This window comes from Microchirus variegatus, assembly GCF_963457635.1.
Source record: "Microchirus variegatus genome assembly, chromosome: 13".
NCBI classification, from domain to species: Eukaryota; Metazoa; Chordata; class Actinopteri; order Pleuronectiformes; family Soleidae; genus Microchirus; species Microchirus variegatus.
This window is the reverse complement of record NC_139814.1, coordinates 1,146,853-1,167,987: the sequence shown is the minus strand read 5'-3', so window position 1 is coordinate 1,167,987 and position 21,135 is coordinate 1,146,853. Positions and strand designations below refer to the sequence as shown.

The 21,135-nt window shown below is 39.2% G+C and overlaps 1 protein-coding gene across 1 annotated transcript in view; it reads left to right on the top strand.

Moving 5' to 3' along the window:
- Positions 1-294: 294 nt before the first annotated feature.
- The window catches only part of LOC310936124 (vomeronasal type-2 receptor 1-like), a gene marked incomplete at both ends in the record, with an annotated part of 39,628 nt that continues 18,787 nt past the window's right edge, over positions 295-21,135 (top strand). The window contains 5 exons of the mRNA XM_083900163.1: positions 295-463; positions 555-689; positions 1,013-1,155; positions 1,413-1,568; positions 1,901-1,990. Of these exons, the coding sequence (XP_083756289.1) occupies positions 295-463; positions 555-689; positions 1,013-1,155; positions 1,413-1,568; positions 1,901-1,990 (693 nt within the window). The remainder of the gene's footprint in view (positions 464-554; positions 690-1,012; positions 1,156-1,412; positions 1,569-1,900; positions 1,991-21,135) is intronic.

The following is a 21,135-nucleotide window of genomic DNA, read 5'->3' as shown; positions in this document are numbered from 1 at the left end:
CACCCCTATCTTGTCTCCATACACAGATGCATTAACAGGGGTTTTCAAGTTGACAGCCTTAGGTGATGCACAGATTATTCATCATATCTATTCACATTTGTAACAACCAGCATTTATTTCTGATCACAAATGAGGACTTTTTCTTGACTTAAATGAAAAACTGCAGATAATCATCATGCTCTAATGAGTTAGGCTAAAATCAGCACACTGTATATAGTTGCAACTTTACATCAGAATGAATGTCTGTAAAAATGTAAATTTTTTTGGGTTTCTGATGCAGATTTCTCTGTCAGGATGGGCAGCCCAGCAAAGCTCCGCATCATTTTTGGAGATGACGATATTCGCAAACTCATTCTACCTGCAGGCATACCAAACAGCCTCACAGACCTGATTTGTGCTATCAGAGATTCTTTTGATATTCCTGGTGATGTGTATGTTCTTTATCAGGACATGGATTTCAATGGTCAGTTTTTCACTGTAACCAGCATTGGAGATGTGGAGGACAAGGCCACATTAAAAGTTGTGCCAGTAAAGCCAGTTGTCCTCAATCTCAGTTCAGTGGAAGAAATGGAGGTTCCACCACAAGAATCCTCTGATACCATCTCCACCTCATCATCATCAGACACCATCATTCTCTCCTCCTCTGATGAAAGTGGAACTTGCAGACGCTCTCAACTGTGGCCAGCCAGGTTTGAAATACCGACATTTTCCTTTGATACATTTTGAAAACATTTGCAGGCTGGAAACCAAGCATTCCTCAAGGATGGAGCCCTGCTTAACCACCCAAGTTTGACAAGCAGCATACTGGAGAAGCTTGCAGAGGTGGTTTTTGGTTACACGGCATACCCCACAGGGATTCAAATTTTGACAGTGGTCGAAGCCTTAATCGAAAAGTTCCCTTGTCTCAGGGAACCAGGGTCTTTTAATGGCCTTTATGGGTGGCAGCAGAGAATGAAATGGAAAATGGGGAATTATCGTGCAAAATTAAGAGGCCGCACACTTGCCTGTCTAGAGCTGGAAGTGAACTCTCTGAAAAGACAGAGGTCAAATGAGAATGGCTCAAGCAAAGGCATCAAAAAGCCCAAGAAAGCAGAGGTAAACTACCTGCCTCCACTGCCAAATGGGGACACAGAAGCCATTTTAGAGAAGGAGAGAGTAGACATGCTGCAAGAAATTAAGAAGAAAAACAATGAGAGGATAATATCTGGAAAAATGGAAAGATCTTTCTCCTGACGAAGATAGGAAGTTGTAAAGCAGTGCCCCGGCATCCAAGATTTCCAGGAGAGATGGCCTGCTCTTTTCTCTGAAGCTCAGGTAAAACAAGTGTCTGTGTGTTGCATTAAATGAATGATAAATCCATTAATATATAGTGTTTGTTAAAAAGTAAATAGAATAATTATACCTTTTTTCAGATCAAGGAGGAATTCAAAAGAATCACAACGGTTCCCTTGGAAATAAATTTTCTCAGTAAGCTGGACTTCTACACTCCAAAAATGCAGGAGATATTCAGCAGAAAAGGCGGAGTAGCTGGGACCAAAATCCGACCACTTCAGGATTCACTCAGCCAGGTAAAGCGGGGTTCCCAAACATTTTCGGCTCAGGACCAATTACAGAAATTAGATGTCTTGCTGGGACCCAAACCAGATCTTTCTTTGTCACATGCGTACACACTTAATTTTGAAAATACATTTACATGAGGTAAAGTTTCAAATGCATACAGTTACTTTGAAGTGGTTTAATCTACAGCAGTTCCAAGTAATGCCCACAGAGGACCAACTAATGCAGATCCAGGATATCATAGTTTTGTATGATTATTGATGTTGCTTCTATTGACAACATTTATAGATAAGTGAATTCATATGGTGCTTCCTACACAAGTATATTTTGTCTCTTAAAACAGCGACATGTTGAAGCGAGGCGGGAGGCCATTATTCGCGCACTGATGGAATTCCTGGGGGAGTCTTCAGGGGAACTCATCAAGGACTATAAGGTAACTTCAAACATTTTCAGATCACAAAGTTCACTTGAGTACATTATACTGAATTCTTATTCACTTCCCCTTTAATTAGAATTTGCTTGTACCATCAAATAATTGTCAGAAAATTAAAATTTTAGAAAATTGAGCCTTTCTTTGGACCCTTTGAACAATTTGTTTTTCAAATATTTTCCAAATTTGATTTACAAAAATGCTCCATATTTCTTCTTTTTTTTTGTGAAAAAAATATATTATATATATCTATATATATATACATAAATATTTCTTCTCTTTTCTCCTCTCTCCTACCCTTTCCTTTGTTCTTTTCGCTTCTCTTTCTTGCATTCTCCTATTCTCTTGTCTCTGCTCTCCTCCCCTCTCCTTACTCTTATCTCCCCTCTTTCTTCCACTCTCCTCAACTTGTTTCTCTCTTTGCTCCTCTTCAATTTCTCTCTTATCTGCTCTCCTCTCCCATTTTCTCCCTTCTCTTCAATTTCTAAACTTCCTAAACTTAGTGAAATTATTTGAAAAGTTTAGGATTGATAGGTATTGAAATGCTGATGTTTTTGACACAAGTCTATAATTTGAATAAAAAGCTGAACTATGCACATGGATTCGCATATTTTATAGGATATCAGCAGAGAGGCAGCTCAAGAGGACCAGGCTGAGCAAGTACTGAGGATCTGTGTCTTCCATACAAGTGAAGAAGATGAAGGTGCATCTGATGCTGATGTATCGATTGTTGTTGAAGGGACCGAGGTACTTGACAAATGTAGAAGTATTGCAAATGCCTGTCTCCTGCTCATGGGTATCATTTATGCCATGAACTTGAGTTACCCACCAAAACTTAAGTACACTTTTGAAGTGTTTCAAAAGGTTCTTCTAGAGCTTGATGTTCTTAAGCTGTCCCCGAAAATCCTGTCTCTGCGAAACAAGCTTATATCTTGAGTACACGTTTGGCCCAAGAGTTGTCCTTTTAAAGAAGGCACAAAAAGTTGTTTATGTGCCTATTTGTCTATTTTCTTCTTTTGATCTGGATTTAATGATGTCATTCTTATCTGAACTGTGTTGAACATGCGGCCATGTTACACTGGCTATGTTTTGGGGACAAAAGACAAAAAGTTGTAACAGCATTTTCATGTTAAACCAGAGATTGTCAACTGGTGGGTTGTGGGGCCATTTTCAATGAGGGGCAAAATATTGCACTCTTTAGTGTCAAGATGCTCTGTTTGAATAATAAGCATGTCTTTTAACATGCACTGAATGTTCCTGAAGCATTTGTAATGTTTTTCTCGAGTTTAAGGTCGGAAATTATTTTTTTACTTGAGACAAATAAACGTCTTGATTAAACAGTTGCCAGAGGAAGGAAGGAAGTGAGGAAGGACACAGGGAAGTAGGGAAGGAAGAAAGGACATAGGGAAGGAAGGAAGTAACGACACAGGGAAGGAAGAAAGGAAGCAAGGGCCCAGGGAAGTAAGGACACAGGGAAGGAAGGACATGGGGAAAGAGGGAAGGACACAGGGAAGGAAGGAAGAAAGTAAGGACAGAAACAGGGAAGGAAATAAGTAAGTAAGGACACAGGGAAGTACGGAAGGAATGACAGGAAAGTAAGTCAGGAATGACACAGGGAAGTAGGGAAGGAAGGACATGGGGAAAGAGGGAAGGACACAGGGAAGGAAGAAAGTAAGTGAGTAAGGACACAGGGATGTAGGGAAGGAAGAGGACAGGGAAGGAAATAAGTAAGGACAGACACAGGGAAGGAAGTAAGGAAGGAATGACAGAAAAGCAAGTAAGGAGGGACACAGTGAAGTAAGGAATGACACAGGGAAGTAGGGAAGAAAGGACACAGGGAAGTGGGGAAGAAAGGACACAGGGAAGTCGGGAAGAAAGGACAGGGAAGTAAGGAAGGACACAGGGAAGAACGTAAGGGCACAGGGAAGGAAGAAAGTAAGTGAATAAGGATGTAGGGAAGGAAGAAGGTAAGGAAGGACACAGGGAAGGAAATAAGTAAGTAAGGACACAGGGAAGTAAGGAAGGGCAGGGAAGGAAGGAATGACACAGGGAAGATCAGAGGAAGGCTGAGCTGGGGAGGGAGGGAGAGAGGAAGGAAGGAACTGACATGCCTGCATTTTTTTTTATATAACACTTGTACCAAACTCGATAAGTTTCTCTGGTTACTCTAAGTTTAAATTCAAATAATAAAACTAAGTGTTTAAGGTACATGTGAAAGCACACAGAAACCCAGATGTGACGCCTAACCCCAATCAGAAACAATCTCTGGTTAACTTGTTGCACTGCGTTGAACATGCGGCCATGTTACAGTGGCTATGTTTACGTGGCTTAATTTTTTAAACCAGTGGTTGCCAACTGGTGGGTCGTGGGGCCATTTTTAATGGGTCACGGATGTGAGTGGGGGCATAAAAAAGAGCGAGGGGCAAAATATTGCACTTTTTAAGTCAAAATGCTCTGTGTGAATAATAAGCATGTCTTTTAAGATGCACTGAATGTTCCTAAAGCATTTATTTTTTCAAGTATGAAAAATAAAGGTCTTGTTAAATTAAACGGTTGCCTCATTTTTTTAAGCCATTGTTTCAATAAACAAAAACATTAAGGACAAATTAAGGCAATTCAAACTGTAGAAAAATTATCTAAAATGTTGTGTAAATGTTACTTAAATATAGTCCATAAATAAAACTTAGAAAAAGTATTTAAAAATTACCCTGAAAAGCCATTGGTTTTAGGTGAGATTTTTTAGTTTGAAGCAGTTACAGTCTAAGTAAAATTTACAAAGAAGGAGAGAGTAAAATTCAATGACCATATTAATAATCTTCAGTAAATTAATTGAGGTTTGCTCGTAAAAGAAACTTATATCCACAAGTAAAATTTACTTGATAATTGCCCCTGTAGAATGTACTTACAATTTCTAAGTGCAAAAACTTTCCTAGGTTTTATCAAGTAAATACTACTCCACTTTTTTTTCAGTGTACTCTTCATTTCTACATATGTGATTAAAAAAGATAAAAGTATGTATTGGCTTCGTTAGCTGATGTAAAATATTCAAATACACACACATTTCTTTTTTTCTCATTGTGGTAAAGTTTTTGTTTAATTATTATTATTATTTCACATTTTTAAATACAATAAGATACAAAAAGTGAATTGTGACTTTCTGTCATAAAACTAAATACTTTAAGAGAAGGAAATTAACAATTCTGCTGTTTACTGACACACGCACAGTGAACTCCTGAGACCTGGGCGTGAACCCAGGTCTTCTTGCTGCAAAGACAGCAGTGCTTACCACTACACCACCGTGTGGCCCAGAAGAATCAAACACAGGTTTAAAAACAGTGGATTTACATGAAGTGAAACAAAAAACCTTCATTAAACATTTCTGGAGTTCTCATTTTAATTAAATAAAAGTGTGTGTGTGTGTGTGTGTGTGTGTGTGTGTGTGTGTGTGTGTGTGTGTGTGTGTGTGTGTGTGTGTGTGACTTGTTTATGAACATGATAAAAATAATCTTACAGATATTAAATGTTGTTTTGATTTAATTATGAATAACAACATATACTGAGGTGCAACACACTGGAGACTTAAACACTTCACTCTTGTTATTGTGTCATCATCACATCACCTCCTTAAACCTGACAATTAACTTTTTTCCCAGGAGGCCGAAGGTGGAACAAAGAGCCGAGGCTGGGCAAGAGAAGACAAGCAAGTGTTTCCAATAAGACTGACGACATGTTTGTTTGCCTGAGGCTGAGAAACTGAGCCTCAGCAGCTGTTGTGTTGGAAAATCATTCAATCTGACATTTAATTAGAGGCCATACCAACTCTTCACTGCAGCACAGTCAATATTCAAGCACACAATAATCACACTGTCATCAAATTAATATTCAACCCCGCAAATAATCACACAATAATCAAATCAATATTCAAGCACACGAATAATCAAGTCAAGTCAAGTCAAATTTATTTATAAAGCACATTTACATGGTTGAGCCGCAACCAAAGTGCTTCACAAAAAGCGCTTAAGTGCAAATACACATAGAAAATGACCTAAAAAAAACAGAAAAGAAAAGAAATACAAGAAAAGGGTTGAAAGACAATGACTGAATTAAAATAATGCATAAAAAAAGAGAAAATTGAAAAGGTAACTAGAGGACACAATTGGCTGGTACTTGAAAAAGGAAACATTAATCGTGGGCAAGTGAGAAAAGGTGGGTCTTTAGCTGGGATTTAAAAATATTTAGGGACTGTGCTGCACGGATGTGTAGGGGGAGACAGTTCTAGAGTCTGGGGGCTGCTACCACAAAGGCTCTGTCCCCCCTGGATTTTAGCTTGGTCCTGGGCACTTCCAACAACATTAGGTCAGCTGACTGCAGTGCTCTAGATGGGATGTGGTGGTGGAGATTATCAAACAGGTAGTTGGGGGCCAGACCATGTAGGGATTTGTATACAGTCAGAAGAAGTTTAAAGTCAATGCGGTAGTGGATGGGGAGCCAGCTGAGCGATGCGAGGATCCTGGTGATCTGATTTCGCTTCTTTGTACAGGTGAGGAGTCTGACAGCTGAGTTTTGAACTAACTGCAGGCGGCGGAGTTGAGATTGATCAATGCCAGTGTTGCAGTAGTCCAGTTGTGAGATTATGAAGGCATGGATGACTCTCTCTAGAGCCCTCTGGCGCAGGTAGGCTTTGGTCTTAGCTAAGGTTCTCAAACTTGAAGGCACTGTCAAACATCATGCCCAGATTTCTGACAGAAGGCCTGATGTTAGAGGCGAGAGGGGCCCAGGGCATCGGTGGGGAAGGCCGGAGAGGTTTTGCCAAAAACAATGGACTCAGTCTTGCTCTTATTGAGGTTGAGAAAGTTTGCACCCATCAACCTTTTGCAGCCTGCCCATCAACCTTTAGGGGGAGGTACAGCTGGACGTTCTCGACATTGCAGCGGAAGGAGATGTTGTGGTTGATGAGGATTTCCCCTAGCCCTGTAAGACCCACGGTTGTAAAATTACAACATTACCTTTAGCCATTCCAAAAAACAATCTGTTATATTTTATTAGTTTTTTTACCACATGTACATAGTCATTGGGTCTTATTGTTCAATCTAACAATGTTAGTGGATGTTACATTTGTTTATAAGTCTTTAAGCCACTTTATGGCCATGAACGCACACAACTTTTCAAGATTTCCTCCAAACAAAATCTCTTTGTTTCACTGGACTGGATTCATCAGATTAAAGTAAGTAAAATGTCTTTTAAATTTGTTTTGGTTGTTATTATAATGTGTAGAGCATGTACATATTTAGTTATTGTGGAATAGATGCATCAAATTTCATTTAGAGCTTATTACATAATTGTTGTAATTTTACAACAATTAAATTTACTAGTAAATTTACTAGTTCATTTGATCAGACTGAGCTAAAATCCCATGTCTTTGTCCACAAAGAGGATATCAACAGACAATTCAGTTCTGGGAAAGGTGTAAATGTTCCTGAATGTGGGGTGTGGATGTAAGTGGGGGTATGCATGTTTTTCTTTTAGTATGATAAGTAGTGAGCATAGGCTAAGCCATTCACATTTACATTTAGGACATTTAGCAGATGCTTTAGTCCAAAGTGACTTACAATCAGCAGACAGTATTGTCTGCCTTGAAAACATTTCTACCCAGAGCACTTGGTCCACCACCCTATCTATTCCTTCAGATTATGTACTACAATATAAAAAGCATATTTATACATGTTAATTCATTGCTTTTGTTTTCCAGAATGCCACCAGCAAGGAGAGAGCTGTGATACAATGTGTAGGATGTGATTGATATCTTCCAAACTGGAGAGAGTGAAGTTGAGATGGAACTCAATGACACTGATGAGAGTGATGAAGACTCAGATGAAGATGTCTGTCAACAAGTGGACATAGAAAACCAACCACCCATGGACTGTCCAGCTGATAATTACGTGGACATCGAGCCAAAAACACACAAACACACCATGCACCGTGACAGGTGTCACTGGCCGATAATATATTTCATCAGTCACAACATTGATTTTTAGGTCTGGATATCATCTCTAGGCAAAGAGAGCCCAGCAACACAGACAGTGACATCATGAAGCCTCTGAATGCTCAGAAGAGACCATCCCAAGAATTGTGCACACCTGCCATTGGATGTACCCAAGGACCAAGTTGCACATGAAGACAGGGAGAGGATGCTGCAATAAAGGATACACCAACATACAATGCAGCAAGTGTGATGTTCGCCTTTGCTTTTCAGAGGACAATAACTGTTTTTAGGACTTTCACTAACAATGAAAGTTTGTCATGAAAAGAAAAAAGGAATGAAGAAGTTGCTAGAAAAAGATAGAGTTTTATCCTGTTTATTTATTTATTTTTAATAAATGATTTCATAAAAATATGACTAATGTGTGATTATTTTTAAATGTTATATACATTTATGGAGCTAAGTAAGCAATCAACCCTGCAAATGAACTCTTAGTTGTTGTGAATTGTTGTTCAGACAAAGTGAGTACAAATACAGAAATTCTGCTACCACCAAAGCCCAACGTTGCAAAATTACGTTTCTCTAAAAACATACATAAACATTTTTTTTCCAAAAACTCTTTGATTTCTGCATCAAACACCTGTATGGTCAAATATTTTTTTTTTTAGGTTTTTCTTAATTTGGGTCTTACAGGGCTAGGGGTAAATGTACAACAAAATGTTCAGCTCATCACAAGCCTGTTAACGACCCATTCATGTGAATCAGGTGTGAGGAACAGGACAGGACAGGACAGGACTGAGAGACATATGACATCACATTTGAAGTGTTCATTGTGTTTAGTGCTTTCAATTTTTCATTTCTTAATCACCATCTTCATCATCGTCTTATCATTATGGAAACTTTTGATTGTTGTATAATCTTTGCCAGGAGACGACAGTGTTGTCTATGGTACAGTTGCACCTAAAGTTTCAAAGACAATTCTGTGGTTGTGTATAATAATAATGGTAATGTTAATAATAGTAATAATAATACTATTTAATGTGCATTTTTGGAGTCACAGAGTAATTTCAAAATAGCACATCCCATAAACCACCAATACAATCAAAACAATAAATAATCAATCATTACATCTCTCATAATATGATAAGCATTTTTAAACAACTCTGTTACCAGCTCTCACAGTCTGGATAATAGTAAAATACATAAATATAACTTTATTACAACAGTAACAGTGTTGAAAGTCACCAACACTGTCCTCTGCTGTCCATGGAAGAAAACTTCAAATACAACACAGGAGATCAACATTTATTCAGTGGTGAAACCTTTAATAAACGTAGCTAAAATTTAATTTAACGAAAGTTAGGTTTATTATTATTGTTATAATTATTCTAAATAACTAATGGTGAGTTTTAATTAACTTAAGTAAAGTTTAGTTTATTATTATAATTATTTATTATTATTATAATAATAATATTATAATGGGGCCCACGGTTGGTGTAGTGGTTAGCACTCTTGCCTTTGCAGCAAGAAGACTCAGGTTCCTGGGTTCGAGCCCCGTTTGGAACAACTTCGGAACAAGGGCCTTTCTGCAAGGAGTTTGCATGTTCTCCCTGTGTGCGTGGGTTTTCTCCGGGTTCTCCGGCTTCCTCCCACAGTCCAAAAACATGCGATATGGGGATTAGGTGAATTGGTCACTCTAAATTGACCGTAGGTGTGAGAGTGAGTGAATGGTTGTTTGTCTCTATATGTGGCCCTGTGATGGACTGGCGAACTGTCCAGGGTGTACCCCGCCTATCGCCCAATGTCAGCTGAGATAGGCACAGCACCCCCCACGACCGTCTGGTGGAGGATAAAGCGGTAGATAATGGATGGATGGATGGATAATAATAATAACAAGTAATGGGGACTTTTATAAGCAGAACTAAAGTAAAGGGAAGGTAAAGTATTCTCATCACATCAACATGTCACAAACAGATGAAATCCTGATGCCATATTTCTAAAGTCAAACAGCTGAGTTGACTCAGAGACACAGTGACTTGTTCAGTTATTGTTATTATGAAGCTGGAAAAGCCTGAGGTGTTAATCATTGTTCCTCACATAATACTTTCAATTGAAAGTAGGTCCCAGAAGACAAATCCCTCCAGAGACAGAGACAAGCAAACAAACACAAACAGATTTTTTATTAAATATTAATTAATCCCTTTGGCTGAAAAATAAGAATAACATCAAATTAAATATCACACAGTCCACTGCCTTGTTAAATCATGTGTTTAATTCATAAATCCAAATACAGAGCTCCATAAAAAAGATGCTATACTGAGGATTGGTAAAGTTATTTCAAATAAATCATAAAAAGGAGAATATTGAAAGAAAAAAATATCATCAATATTTTAGTAATGATATTTATTATGATACTATATATGATGATATATGATACTATGTGTTTGTTTGTTTGACCTTTTCACTTACTTCACAAATCAATTCTATATTACATTCTATTATTGAAAATAAACTTGACAGCATTAATTACGGTCACTCATCTTTCATCATCGCTGGCTCATAATTATGATACTATGAGTTGTCGGTGTAGTGATAATCCCATAGAACAACAGTATATACATAACCCTTATAAAGATATTCTCAGCTCAGGTTTCTGTTTATACAAAAATGTGTTCCTCTTCACAGTTCCCAAAAACCATACCGAACTTTTGTCATGGAACAATCTGCAAAATTTAATTCCAGCTTCACAATTTGATTTCAAACAGTTTGACAGAAGAATGTAATTGTCAGTACCTTCTGGTCCGGTCTCCCTCAAAAAAGGAATTATAAACAATGTTTGGGTGAAAGGTCAAATTAAAACTGGTCAACCTAATTTATCTATGATTGGTCAATGAGAGTTCAGCTAAGATGATAAAACTTCTGCTGCTGTTAGTGTTTACAGCTGTTCATGTGATCATCAGAGGCTGAATCTTCTTGTATTGTCACGTACTACAGGACCATTCAAAATACCCGTGCTCAATAAAAAGTAAATGGTCTGAGTTTATACAGCACTTGATGACCACTCAAAGCTGCCTTACACAGTTTTGCCATTCACCCATTCACTCACACTTTGTGCAGCACACATTCTGTCACTCATCTTTCATACACATGCACACGCTGCTACTGGTGAGTGTTTACGCAGCAGGACGGCATTTCCTTTGCTCAGCTGGTCAAACACTTTGGTTGGATGTGGGTTGTATTGTGGCAGTTAACAGTGACAGGAAGTACACCAAGAAAGTTCACAGAGCAGAGGCGAACAGACTTAAAACTGCGACGAAAAGGAAGCACGCCCGGACTTCTTATCTGATCGGAGGCACTGAAGTCTGCCGGAATACCTTTCAGTTTCTTATGGGGTGAGTTTTCATTAACGTTGTTAATCTATGTTAGGTTAGTGTTCATTCAAAGTCACATAAGCTCCCACAGATCAAGAGTTATCAGCAATTTAGGTATTTATATATAAAATTCTGCATTTTATGAATAAAAAAATCACGAATGGACATAATAGTGTTCCATGTGAACAGTGAGCCATGTTTTAAATATCCTGTTGTGTGCTTTTATTCTGTCCCAGCTTTGATGCCAACAGACCTGGGGACTCATGTATAAAAGAGTGCTCACAAAATTTGAAAAGTACGTACGCAAAGAAATTGTCAGATTTATAAAACTGTACGTACGCCGAGTCCTGCGCACCTTCTCTTTATACATCCCATCAAACGTGAAACTGAGCGGAGGTGAATGAGTAACACACCACGCCCTCGTTCCACCCACACATTAATATACAAATGACTCTAAAACGCACTCTCTGACGCCTCCTTCATGAAGGACAATGACAAATGCGGCAGCGAAGGAGGAAAATAAAATAAAAAGATGGAAAGTGTGCGATCGACGCATCGATTTATGATGTATAAATTTGAAAAAGATATATTAATATTTTTTGTTTGTTTGATCAATTGGAATTAGAGATAAACACGAAGGAACTAAATGTGAGGGTCACCGCGGCTGCTATCATATTAATGTTGATGTTTAAAAAAACTGGCTGTGCATTGATTGTTGATCCTGTGGGTGTTTTTCTGATGTAATGTTTGTTTAGACATGACTTATCCATGTGAGCTGAATTTATATATTTCAACAATCTATAAATCTGTCACGCGTCATCATCCAGTTACGCACACACGCATTACGCACAGAATAAGCAGATAGAGCTCATTGACTTACTGTATAATGATTCATTACTGTCACTGATTGTGTTGTGGACGCTGGGGAGGGAGAAAGAGGGAGGAAGAAGATGCCAGTGTGCCGAAGTCTCAGGTGCGCCGGAGTCTCCAGCGGCTGACGAGCGCGCATCAGCTGTCTCTTCTGATGAAAGGCGCATCGGTGGTGGAATAACCTTTTTGCAATTATTTTGTTATCGTATGGATTAAAATGGGATAAGGAAATGTTCTACTCAACAGTCAAGTCCCAGTTTCTTACAACAAATGAGTTTGTAACTTTATTTTGGAGCGTTTAAAACATGTTAGACTAGTTACACTGGCGTGTTTCCATGCTTTCACGTCAGCAGCTGTGTCTATTTACATAAAGAAAATATTAATTTGTGTTAAATCGATTTCAGTTATTTGCTCAAAGTATGACTTAGAGAAAAGTGTGACTCACTCACACACACACGAGCGCGCGCGCACACACGTTTGAAGTGTGTGTGTGTGTTTGCGCGCAGTATCAGTTTTGTCCTCAGTGTCCTCTGATCTTATCCACACATGTTCAAACGTACGTGGTGTATCATTGTTGTTTGTCACAAAATAATTCATGTTTGTCACTGTAGACACATTAATAATATTATTTTGAAACACTGTGATAAGTTTCAGAGCATAATATTGCAGCGTCTCCACCTGACAAGAGTTTGTGGAGCGCTCCGCAAATTCTCACGGCAGCTCGAGAGTTTGCGCTGTGGTCCGATAGGTTCCACGCCAAGTACATTTTCATAAATGCCATTGTGTGCGTGAAAGCAAGCGTACACCGCCTTTTTGTGCGTATGCACGGTTTATACATGAGGCCCCTGGTGTGGTGCTTGCTCAAACTCACAGTGACGCAGAGCCTATCGAGTTTCAGCTACTGCGCAACCCAGGAGTTCTGCCCCCTGTTGACAGTCTTCCTGTCCTGGCCCCACCTGGACTGACCATGGACAGGCAGCTAGACTGGGTGGGGGGTTGTGACCATGTTAATGTGATGCAAATGAGCAGCTATTGGCCTGGCTCCTCAAGTTGGTCAAGATCTTTCAGGCTGAATTTCTCCCTAAAGCAGTTTGAGGAGTGCCTACATTCAAATGGCCACATCTTCTTCAGAAATTATCAGATGGACATGTGTTTGACATTGTTGGAAAGCTTAAATCACACTTTCGGAATCTGTAAATAACTCCAAACTGTCCCGAAGTAGACTTGTGAACGCTTTTGCCATGGCTGGACACATATATCATATTGGAGAAAAACACAGTGATATTTTAGAAGTGAAATAACGTTTAAATGATTTACAGAAAGTCTGCAAGAATTATTTAAACAAAATTAGACGTGCATAAGTTTAGGCACTACAAAAGAAATATTTTTGCATCCTCCTTTTGCAGAAATAACAGCCTCTAAACGCTTCCTATAGCTTCTGTTGTGATTCAACTTAGTAATTGGTGAGAAAATATTAATACAAATGATTAATTATTTTAATAATTAATTTTGTTATTCATTTTCTTAAAAACGGGGCACCACTCCTCTCAAGGCGAGGAGAATGACAGAGAAACTGTCACTTAACAACTTTCAAGTGTCTCTCGACTATCAGTTATCACTAATGAATAATAAGTAAATTAGTATTAATTAATAATTAACAAGGAAGGTGTGAGATCGTACACTGGCTTTTTCAATTACCCTTTGTCACAAACAAGCAAGCACAAAAGACAGAAACAGTACTTTTAAAATAAAGGTTTAACATCTATTAAAGTATTAAATTGATCAATAACAACAAACAAACATCAATCTCCTAATCTAAATAACTACTGAGAAAGGTGTTCAAATGTGCAGGAAAAGGGCATTGATATGAGTGCAGAAGTGTGTGTGTGTGTGTAAAGGGGACGTGTCACTTTAGCAGCTGGTGACAGCTTGGGAAACAGGAAGTAAACAAACAAAGCCAAAAGGTAAACAAGAAGGAGGGGTCTCTGACGTGATGCGACGCTCCTCCCACTTCCGGTTTACAAAAGGTGGCCACGTAAAATGGCGTCACTCGCGGTTACCGAGAGGCAACGCAAGATGGCGCTCGTGCTCTGATTTCGCCACTCAGCTCTTCCGTCTTTCACCAGCGGGGGCGCTGAGAAAAAGAGGAAAGTTGAAGGATGAAATGGACTTAGCGGTGACGCAGAAAATTTAAAAGGAATTGCGGCGGGAAGTGAAGTACACAAAGAAACCGTATCTGATCAGAGAACTCCCGTAGATCACACAGTTTGTCCGACGATGACCGACTTAACCGTGGTTTTAACAGATCACGGAAGTTTCCTCTCAATAGGTGATCACGGGCTGTGTTGAGGACACAGGATCGCGATACACGGGGACAAATCACAGCAATCAAGGGGAGACAAGTGAGAAGAATAGAAACTGAATTTAACCACACAGATTAGCGGGAGTTTATCCCGTGAATCTGACCGTGCCGGTCAAAGTAGGGCTTCTATTACGATTGTCGCTGCCGATACGCGCGAAGCAAAAGGCACAAAGAATAATAAACAATCAAAACAGCTGTGCGGATGGCGCCGCGGTTTAACATCAGTGATTCAGCTAAACAGTCCGCTAGTTTTGCTCACAAATACTATTCTAAACGTTACAGCCATGTGTGAGACGCACACGGTGGCGATGAAAGAAAATAAAAAGCACATAAACAATAAAAACACAATGAAACTACCGGGTGTGCACTACCCGTGTTTATAATAAGCTCTAAATAAGCTATTTTGCCCAGACACAATCGTCGCTTACTGTGAGCCGTCTTCTGACGAGTTAAGGGGGTCCTGGTAGGTTCTATCCGTCCTTCGGTCAGTACCGGTATCGGAGAAGAGAGCGGGCAACTTGTTGCGCGGCTCTCGAGCTGTATGACACGTGGTTCACCGACTCACGACAGGGACAGCTGGTCGACGGTGATTTAGGAGCGTGTGTAGAAACCACAATCTCCTCTTCTGCGGGAATAGTAAGGAATAACTCGCAGGGAGTTATTCACTGAGTCTCTGATCAAAAATAAAAGAACGCAAAAAGGGGAAAAAACAAATATGGGGTAGGAATGAACAAAGAAAGAATCTTCAAAGCTTGGCCAGCAAGGGTGTAAATCTTCAATGTGTTGATTCTCTCCTTAAACACATACGTCAGCTCCCGCGGACAGATACGGTTGGAAGAGGGAGAAAACTGGTTTGAATTTCATTTTTGTTACCTTTGCTTCGGGGGCGGGGCATCCCGTGGTGTCCACCAATGGGTCTGCAGTTGTCTATTGGTGACATCATTTGCCGCAATGGTTTGTGGGGAAGGAGTCCCTCACAAACTGGACGCCTTGGGGGGATGGATTCCTTTTCCTTTGTTCTCCACCATGTGGCTCCTGGGGTTTTTCAGACCGCCATTTTAAGTCCAGGCTGCATCCAGGCTTCCCAAAGGACAGTGAGGCCTCACAGTCATGCTGGGCCCAACACTTCCAATTAGTCTGTATTCTGGCGGAAGGTATTTTGGACCATTCTTATTTACAAAACATCTCCAGTTCAGTCAGGATTTGATGGTTTCCGAGCATGGACAGTCCGCTTTAAATCACACCACAACTTTTCAATAATATTCAGGTCTGGGGACTGAGATGGCCATTCTAGAATGTTGTATTTGTTCCTCTGCATGAATGCCTTTGTAGATTTTGAGCAGTGTTTAGGGTCGTTGTCTTGTTGAAAGATCCTGCCCCGACACAACTTCACCTTTGTTTGGACATTGTTCTCCAGAATCTGCTGATATTTAGTGGAATCCATGCAACCTTCAACTTTAACAAGATTCCCAGTCCCTGCACTGGCCACACAGCCACACAGCATGATGGAACCGCCACCAAATTTTACTGTAGGTGGCAAGTGTTTTTCTTAGAATGCTGTGTTCTTTTTCTGCCATGAATAATGCCCCTTGTTTTGCCCAAATAACTCTATTTTAGTTTCATCAGTCCACAGCACCTTAATCCAAATGTGCTTTAGCTTACCTCAAGCGACTCCGTTTGTGACGGGTGCAGATATAAGGCTTTTTCTGCATAACTCTTCCATACAGCATCTCCTTGTAAAGTGTGCTGAATAGTTGAATGATGCACAGTGACACCATCTGCAGCAAGATGATGTTGTAGGTCTTGGAGCTGGTCTGTGGGTTGACTGTGACTGTTCTCACCATCCTTCGCCTCTGCTTATCTGAGATGTTTATTGGTCCGCCATTTCGGCCTTAACTAGAACTGTGCCTGTGGTCTTCCAATTCCTCACAATGTTCCTCACAGTTGAAACTGAGAGCTTAAATCTCTGAGATAGGTTTCTGTATCCTTCCCCTAAACCATGATATTGAATAATTATTGTTTTCAGGTCATTTGAGAGTTGTTTTGAGGCTCCCATGTTGCCACTTCAGAGAAGGTGCAAAGAGGAGAAACACTTACAATTGGTCTCCTTAAATACCCTTTCTCATGATTGGATTCACCTGTGTATGGAGGTCAAGGGTCACTGAGGTTACCAAATCAATTTTGAGTTCCAATAATTAGTGCTAAAGGTATTGAAATCAATCAAATGACAAGGGTGCCTAAATTTATGCACATTCCTAATTTTGTTCAAATAATTATTGCACACTTTCTATAAATCATATAAACTTTATTTCACTTCTAAAATATCACTGTGTTTGTCTCCAATATGATATATTTAACTGAAATTTCTTATCCAAACAACCAATGATTTATAAAGGAAAATCATGGAAATGTACAGGGATGCCCAAACTTTTGCATACCACTGTATGTATGTTCCATGAATTCCACATTTAATCTGCCACATGTTGATGCTACTCATGATGAATGAATGAGGAAGTAGAATTTCAAATTGCTTTGTTCTCCCATTTCGGGATTGTCAGTCATAATGTCTTACTCCATAATATTTGATATTCCAATGGAATCCTGTTGTTGAAGTGAACGCACAAAGTAGACACAAAGAAAACTTGGGGACCGACTTCCAGACGGACAGTGACTCCAAGCCCGTCAAGACTTCCAGTCCATTGAGCTGTCACTCCAAAACCAAAGCCAATCAGCAGGCAGCTTCCTAAGGCCCGCCCACAAACAAAAAGAGCATGGCGCAATGAACAAATGACGGAGCATAAAGAAGAAATTTATTTTCTAACAATATTTAAATACATTTTTCTTTTTTTTTAATATTGACACAAATATAATTCCATAGAGCAAAATACGAAAAAACATTTAATGTTAAAACCACATTCAATATTTTCAATGATGATTTTACATTGTAGTAATACTTTTAATGATACCTATTCTTTAAACTGGTCATTAATAATTGTATGAATCTGTCAAGGTTCTAAAAATCCCATTTAGTCTAAATCATGCAAAAATGATGATAATTTCTCTTTTGGAAAATATACCATACAGTATAGGAAGAACATCAATCAGATTGGATTGGATTACTATAATTATCTAATTATTATGAAGTGCGCGCACACACACACACACACACACACACACACACACACACACACACACACACACACACACACACACACACACACACACACACACACACACAGCTTGCTTGTTTGTGACAAGGGTAATTGAAAGAAGCCAGTGTACCACCTCACACCTCCCCTTCTTAAATTTAATCCTAATTAATATTAATATACTTATTATTGATTCGTGATAACTGATTGTCGAGAGACACTTAAATGTCGTTAAGTGTCCTTCTGTCATTCTCCTCGCTTTGAGAGGAGTGGTGCCCAGTTTTGATGTTCTTAAAAAAATTAGGAATATAATTCATTAATAACATTAATTAATCATTCATACTCATGTTTTCTAACCAATTATCACCTTAAATCACAACACATAGGAGTGAGAGTGAATGGTTATTTCTTGAAAACAAACAGAAAACAAGAATATGTGGTACAGTTATATATCTGCTCCATGCTGCTCATACATCAGAAGCTATAAAACTCATCCTGCCAACAAATTTGTCCGTGCCAAAGGCGAGGCTGTGAGATGACAACAGTCACATTCATCTTCTTAACACTGTTGACTTGGATGGTGCTGTCTAGTACATGGCTGAGCCTAAACCGTCTCCAGCTCAGGTTGTCCAGCCATGATGATGAGACAAAGAGCTTCAGCTCAAGTGCTTCATATAAAAGCACATGTGAGAGGTGAGTCAATTATTGCTCAATGACTCTACTGACTTGCCTTTTCTCCCTCGGTTTTTACCCTGGTGTGGTTTCCCACCAATTCACCAGCAATTAGCTTGTAACTTACTGATTCCTCAGTGAGGAGGCAGCGTCAATCATGGGCTACTAAAAAAAAAAAAAGACTTCAAATAAAAAAAAAAAATGTGTTCAAATGTAATTTTTTGAGTCTCAAATATTTTTTCCATTTCTATATTGAAAAATCAATATAACTGTTTTGTTATTGTTGTTAGTGAATGAATGTTCACCATATCAAATAAAAAAGTATGTCCTGGCCTGACCTCTAAAACAGGTTTTTACCATTGTCACATATAAGAACAGCTGTTTTAAAGTAGAGCAAATAGAGTGATTGATACTAGATCAGAGTAAGTATGATTAAAACATTTAAGCCAGTGCAGAATCAATTAAATTGTCAAGTTTAACAGTGAAATTATAAAACTCCCCTGTCTCCTGCTAATTTTAGGTAAATGATAACAAACAAACAAACAAAACCCAGGTGAATCAGGGGTCCGTTTCACAAAGCAGGTTTAGTGAAAACTCTGAGTCTCCCCCGTATGGCTCCCAATTTCCTTTCATTTCTACACATTCTATGTACATACAATTATACATCCATCTGAATACGTTCATGTGTATATAAATCAACGCACTACTACTACAAATACATCAATGACAAATTAAGTTATACAAAAAGAACCCCCAGAGGGCTATTTTGAAGCCGGTCCATGAAGGTTCACGCCACCACAGTCAACCAAATCCAGAGAAGGTAGAAGGATGTTACGCTTCCCTCTCACATTATATAGTATCTTTTCAGGTGTACAGTAAGACACAAGTTCATTAATCTATTGTCTTATCGATGGAGAATTTTCAGATTTCCAGTTAATTAGTATGCATTTTTTCGCTGCAGTGCTTGCAAGCAAAATAAAATATTTCCTGTAGTAGGTCACGCTAACAGAGCTTGTGTCCCCCAGAATCCACAGTTTTGGTTCCTGTTCAATTTGAATTCCTATAACCCATGAGGTTAGTTCAATGGCATGTTTCCAAAATTCTTCTATCAGAGGGCAACAACTCCATAACATGTGTAAAAGATCACCATCGGTTACTTTACATCTCTGACACCATGGAGGAAATGTTGCTGTCAATTTTATGTAACCTATAAGGGGTGTAGTATGTCCTATGGAATATATTGAACGGAATTTGCCTATGTTTTGTGGAGATTTACACAGTCTGTGCCTGTTCCAATAGATGATACCAGTCCACCTCTTCATAAACACAGCCTAGGTCCGTTTCCCATTTTCCTTTTGTAGATGTTTTTTCATAAATAGGTAACTTTCCATTAATGATACCGTATATCAGCGATGGGAGTAAGTCACACATATGCAAGTCTCAAGCAAGTCTCAAGTCTTAACCTTCAAATCTCAAGCAAGTCCCAAGTCATTTTTGTGAGGGTCGAGTCAAGTCAAGTCAAGTCATAGCTTAGGTCAAGCAAGTCACAAGTCAAGTCATAGAAATATAATAAGCTGGACAACCGTCTTAAAACTTTAAGAGATTGCAGCCTAAGTTTTATGTAGCCCTCCTTTGCACAAAGGGTGTATTATCTTTGGTATAACGTCTTCCAGTCTGAGAGCAATTAGTTTGGATAGTAGTTTATAGTCTGCATTTAAGAGACTGAGGGGTCTGTACGAGTCACATTTCTGTTTGTCCTTGCCCGGTTTTGGAAGTAGTGTGATTGTTGCAATTTCCAATGAGTCTGGTAATTTTTTATTTTCTAGAGCTTCTTTAATCATGCTCGTGAGGGGGGTCAGTAGTTTTTTTTTAAATATTAATGCATATTAACTGAAATAGATGGCAGGATTGTCCCAGTCCATGTGTGATGGCACTCTGAAGCCCTCTCCTTCTTCAGGCAGGACACACTGAAGGACAGCACAGATAATGTGTTTGTAGACATCCTGTAGGTAAAATAATGTATGTTTGTGCATTGTTAAGTATTAGTCAGGGCACTTGTGAAATGTGTTTCAACACTCAAATGCATCTGTACAATTAAAAAAGAAGAGAACACGCACTTTGTGCGTGTGCGCGCACACACACAAAGTGTATTTTACATCTAAAGGAATTGATATTTACACATTTTCACTCCCAATTTAAACTCATTATCAGAGTACAACTACGTTTTCGTTAATTAACTTTTTGGATTGTAAATGTGATGGTTTCGGCGGAGGAATTCAAGTGTATTTCCGCACTGCTTACGCACTTAGGCGATCACTTTTTCTTGTTGGTTTATTATTGTTATTTCATTTCTTTTTGATTTGGTTGTTCACTTCCTTCATGAGGATTTCAGCCTCCAAGGACGAAAAGAACGGCCCAGTTGTCATGGTGAATCTGAGAATCTGCGATCGACAGCGAGGTCTATTTGAGGAAGCTGTGTACACGCACTTATCCAGGATTGGTTTCACCTGGCTTGATGAATCTGTGTCCGATCATCCTGGCTCGGTCTTTGTGGAACCAACTGAGGCTGAGGCTCAATCATTCATCCTAGATATCTGAATCCTACTTTTGTGAAACGGGCCCCTGGTCCTGGCCATAGCAGCTTCCTCTTTGTTGGTACATAGATTATTATATTATCCCTCAACGCCCCTGATCCCACATCTCTATGGACTTCGTCACAGGACTTCCCCCATCGGTTTTCTAAG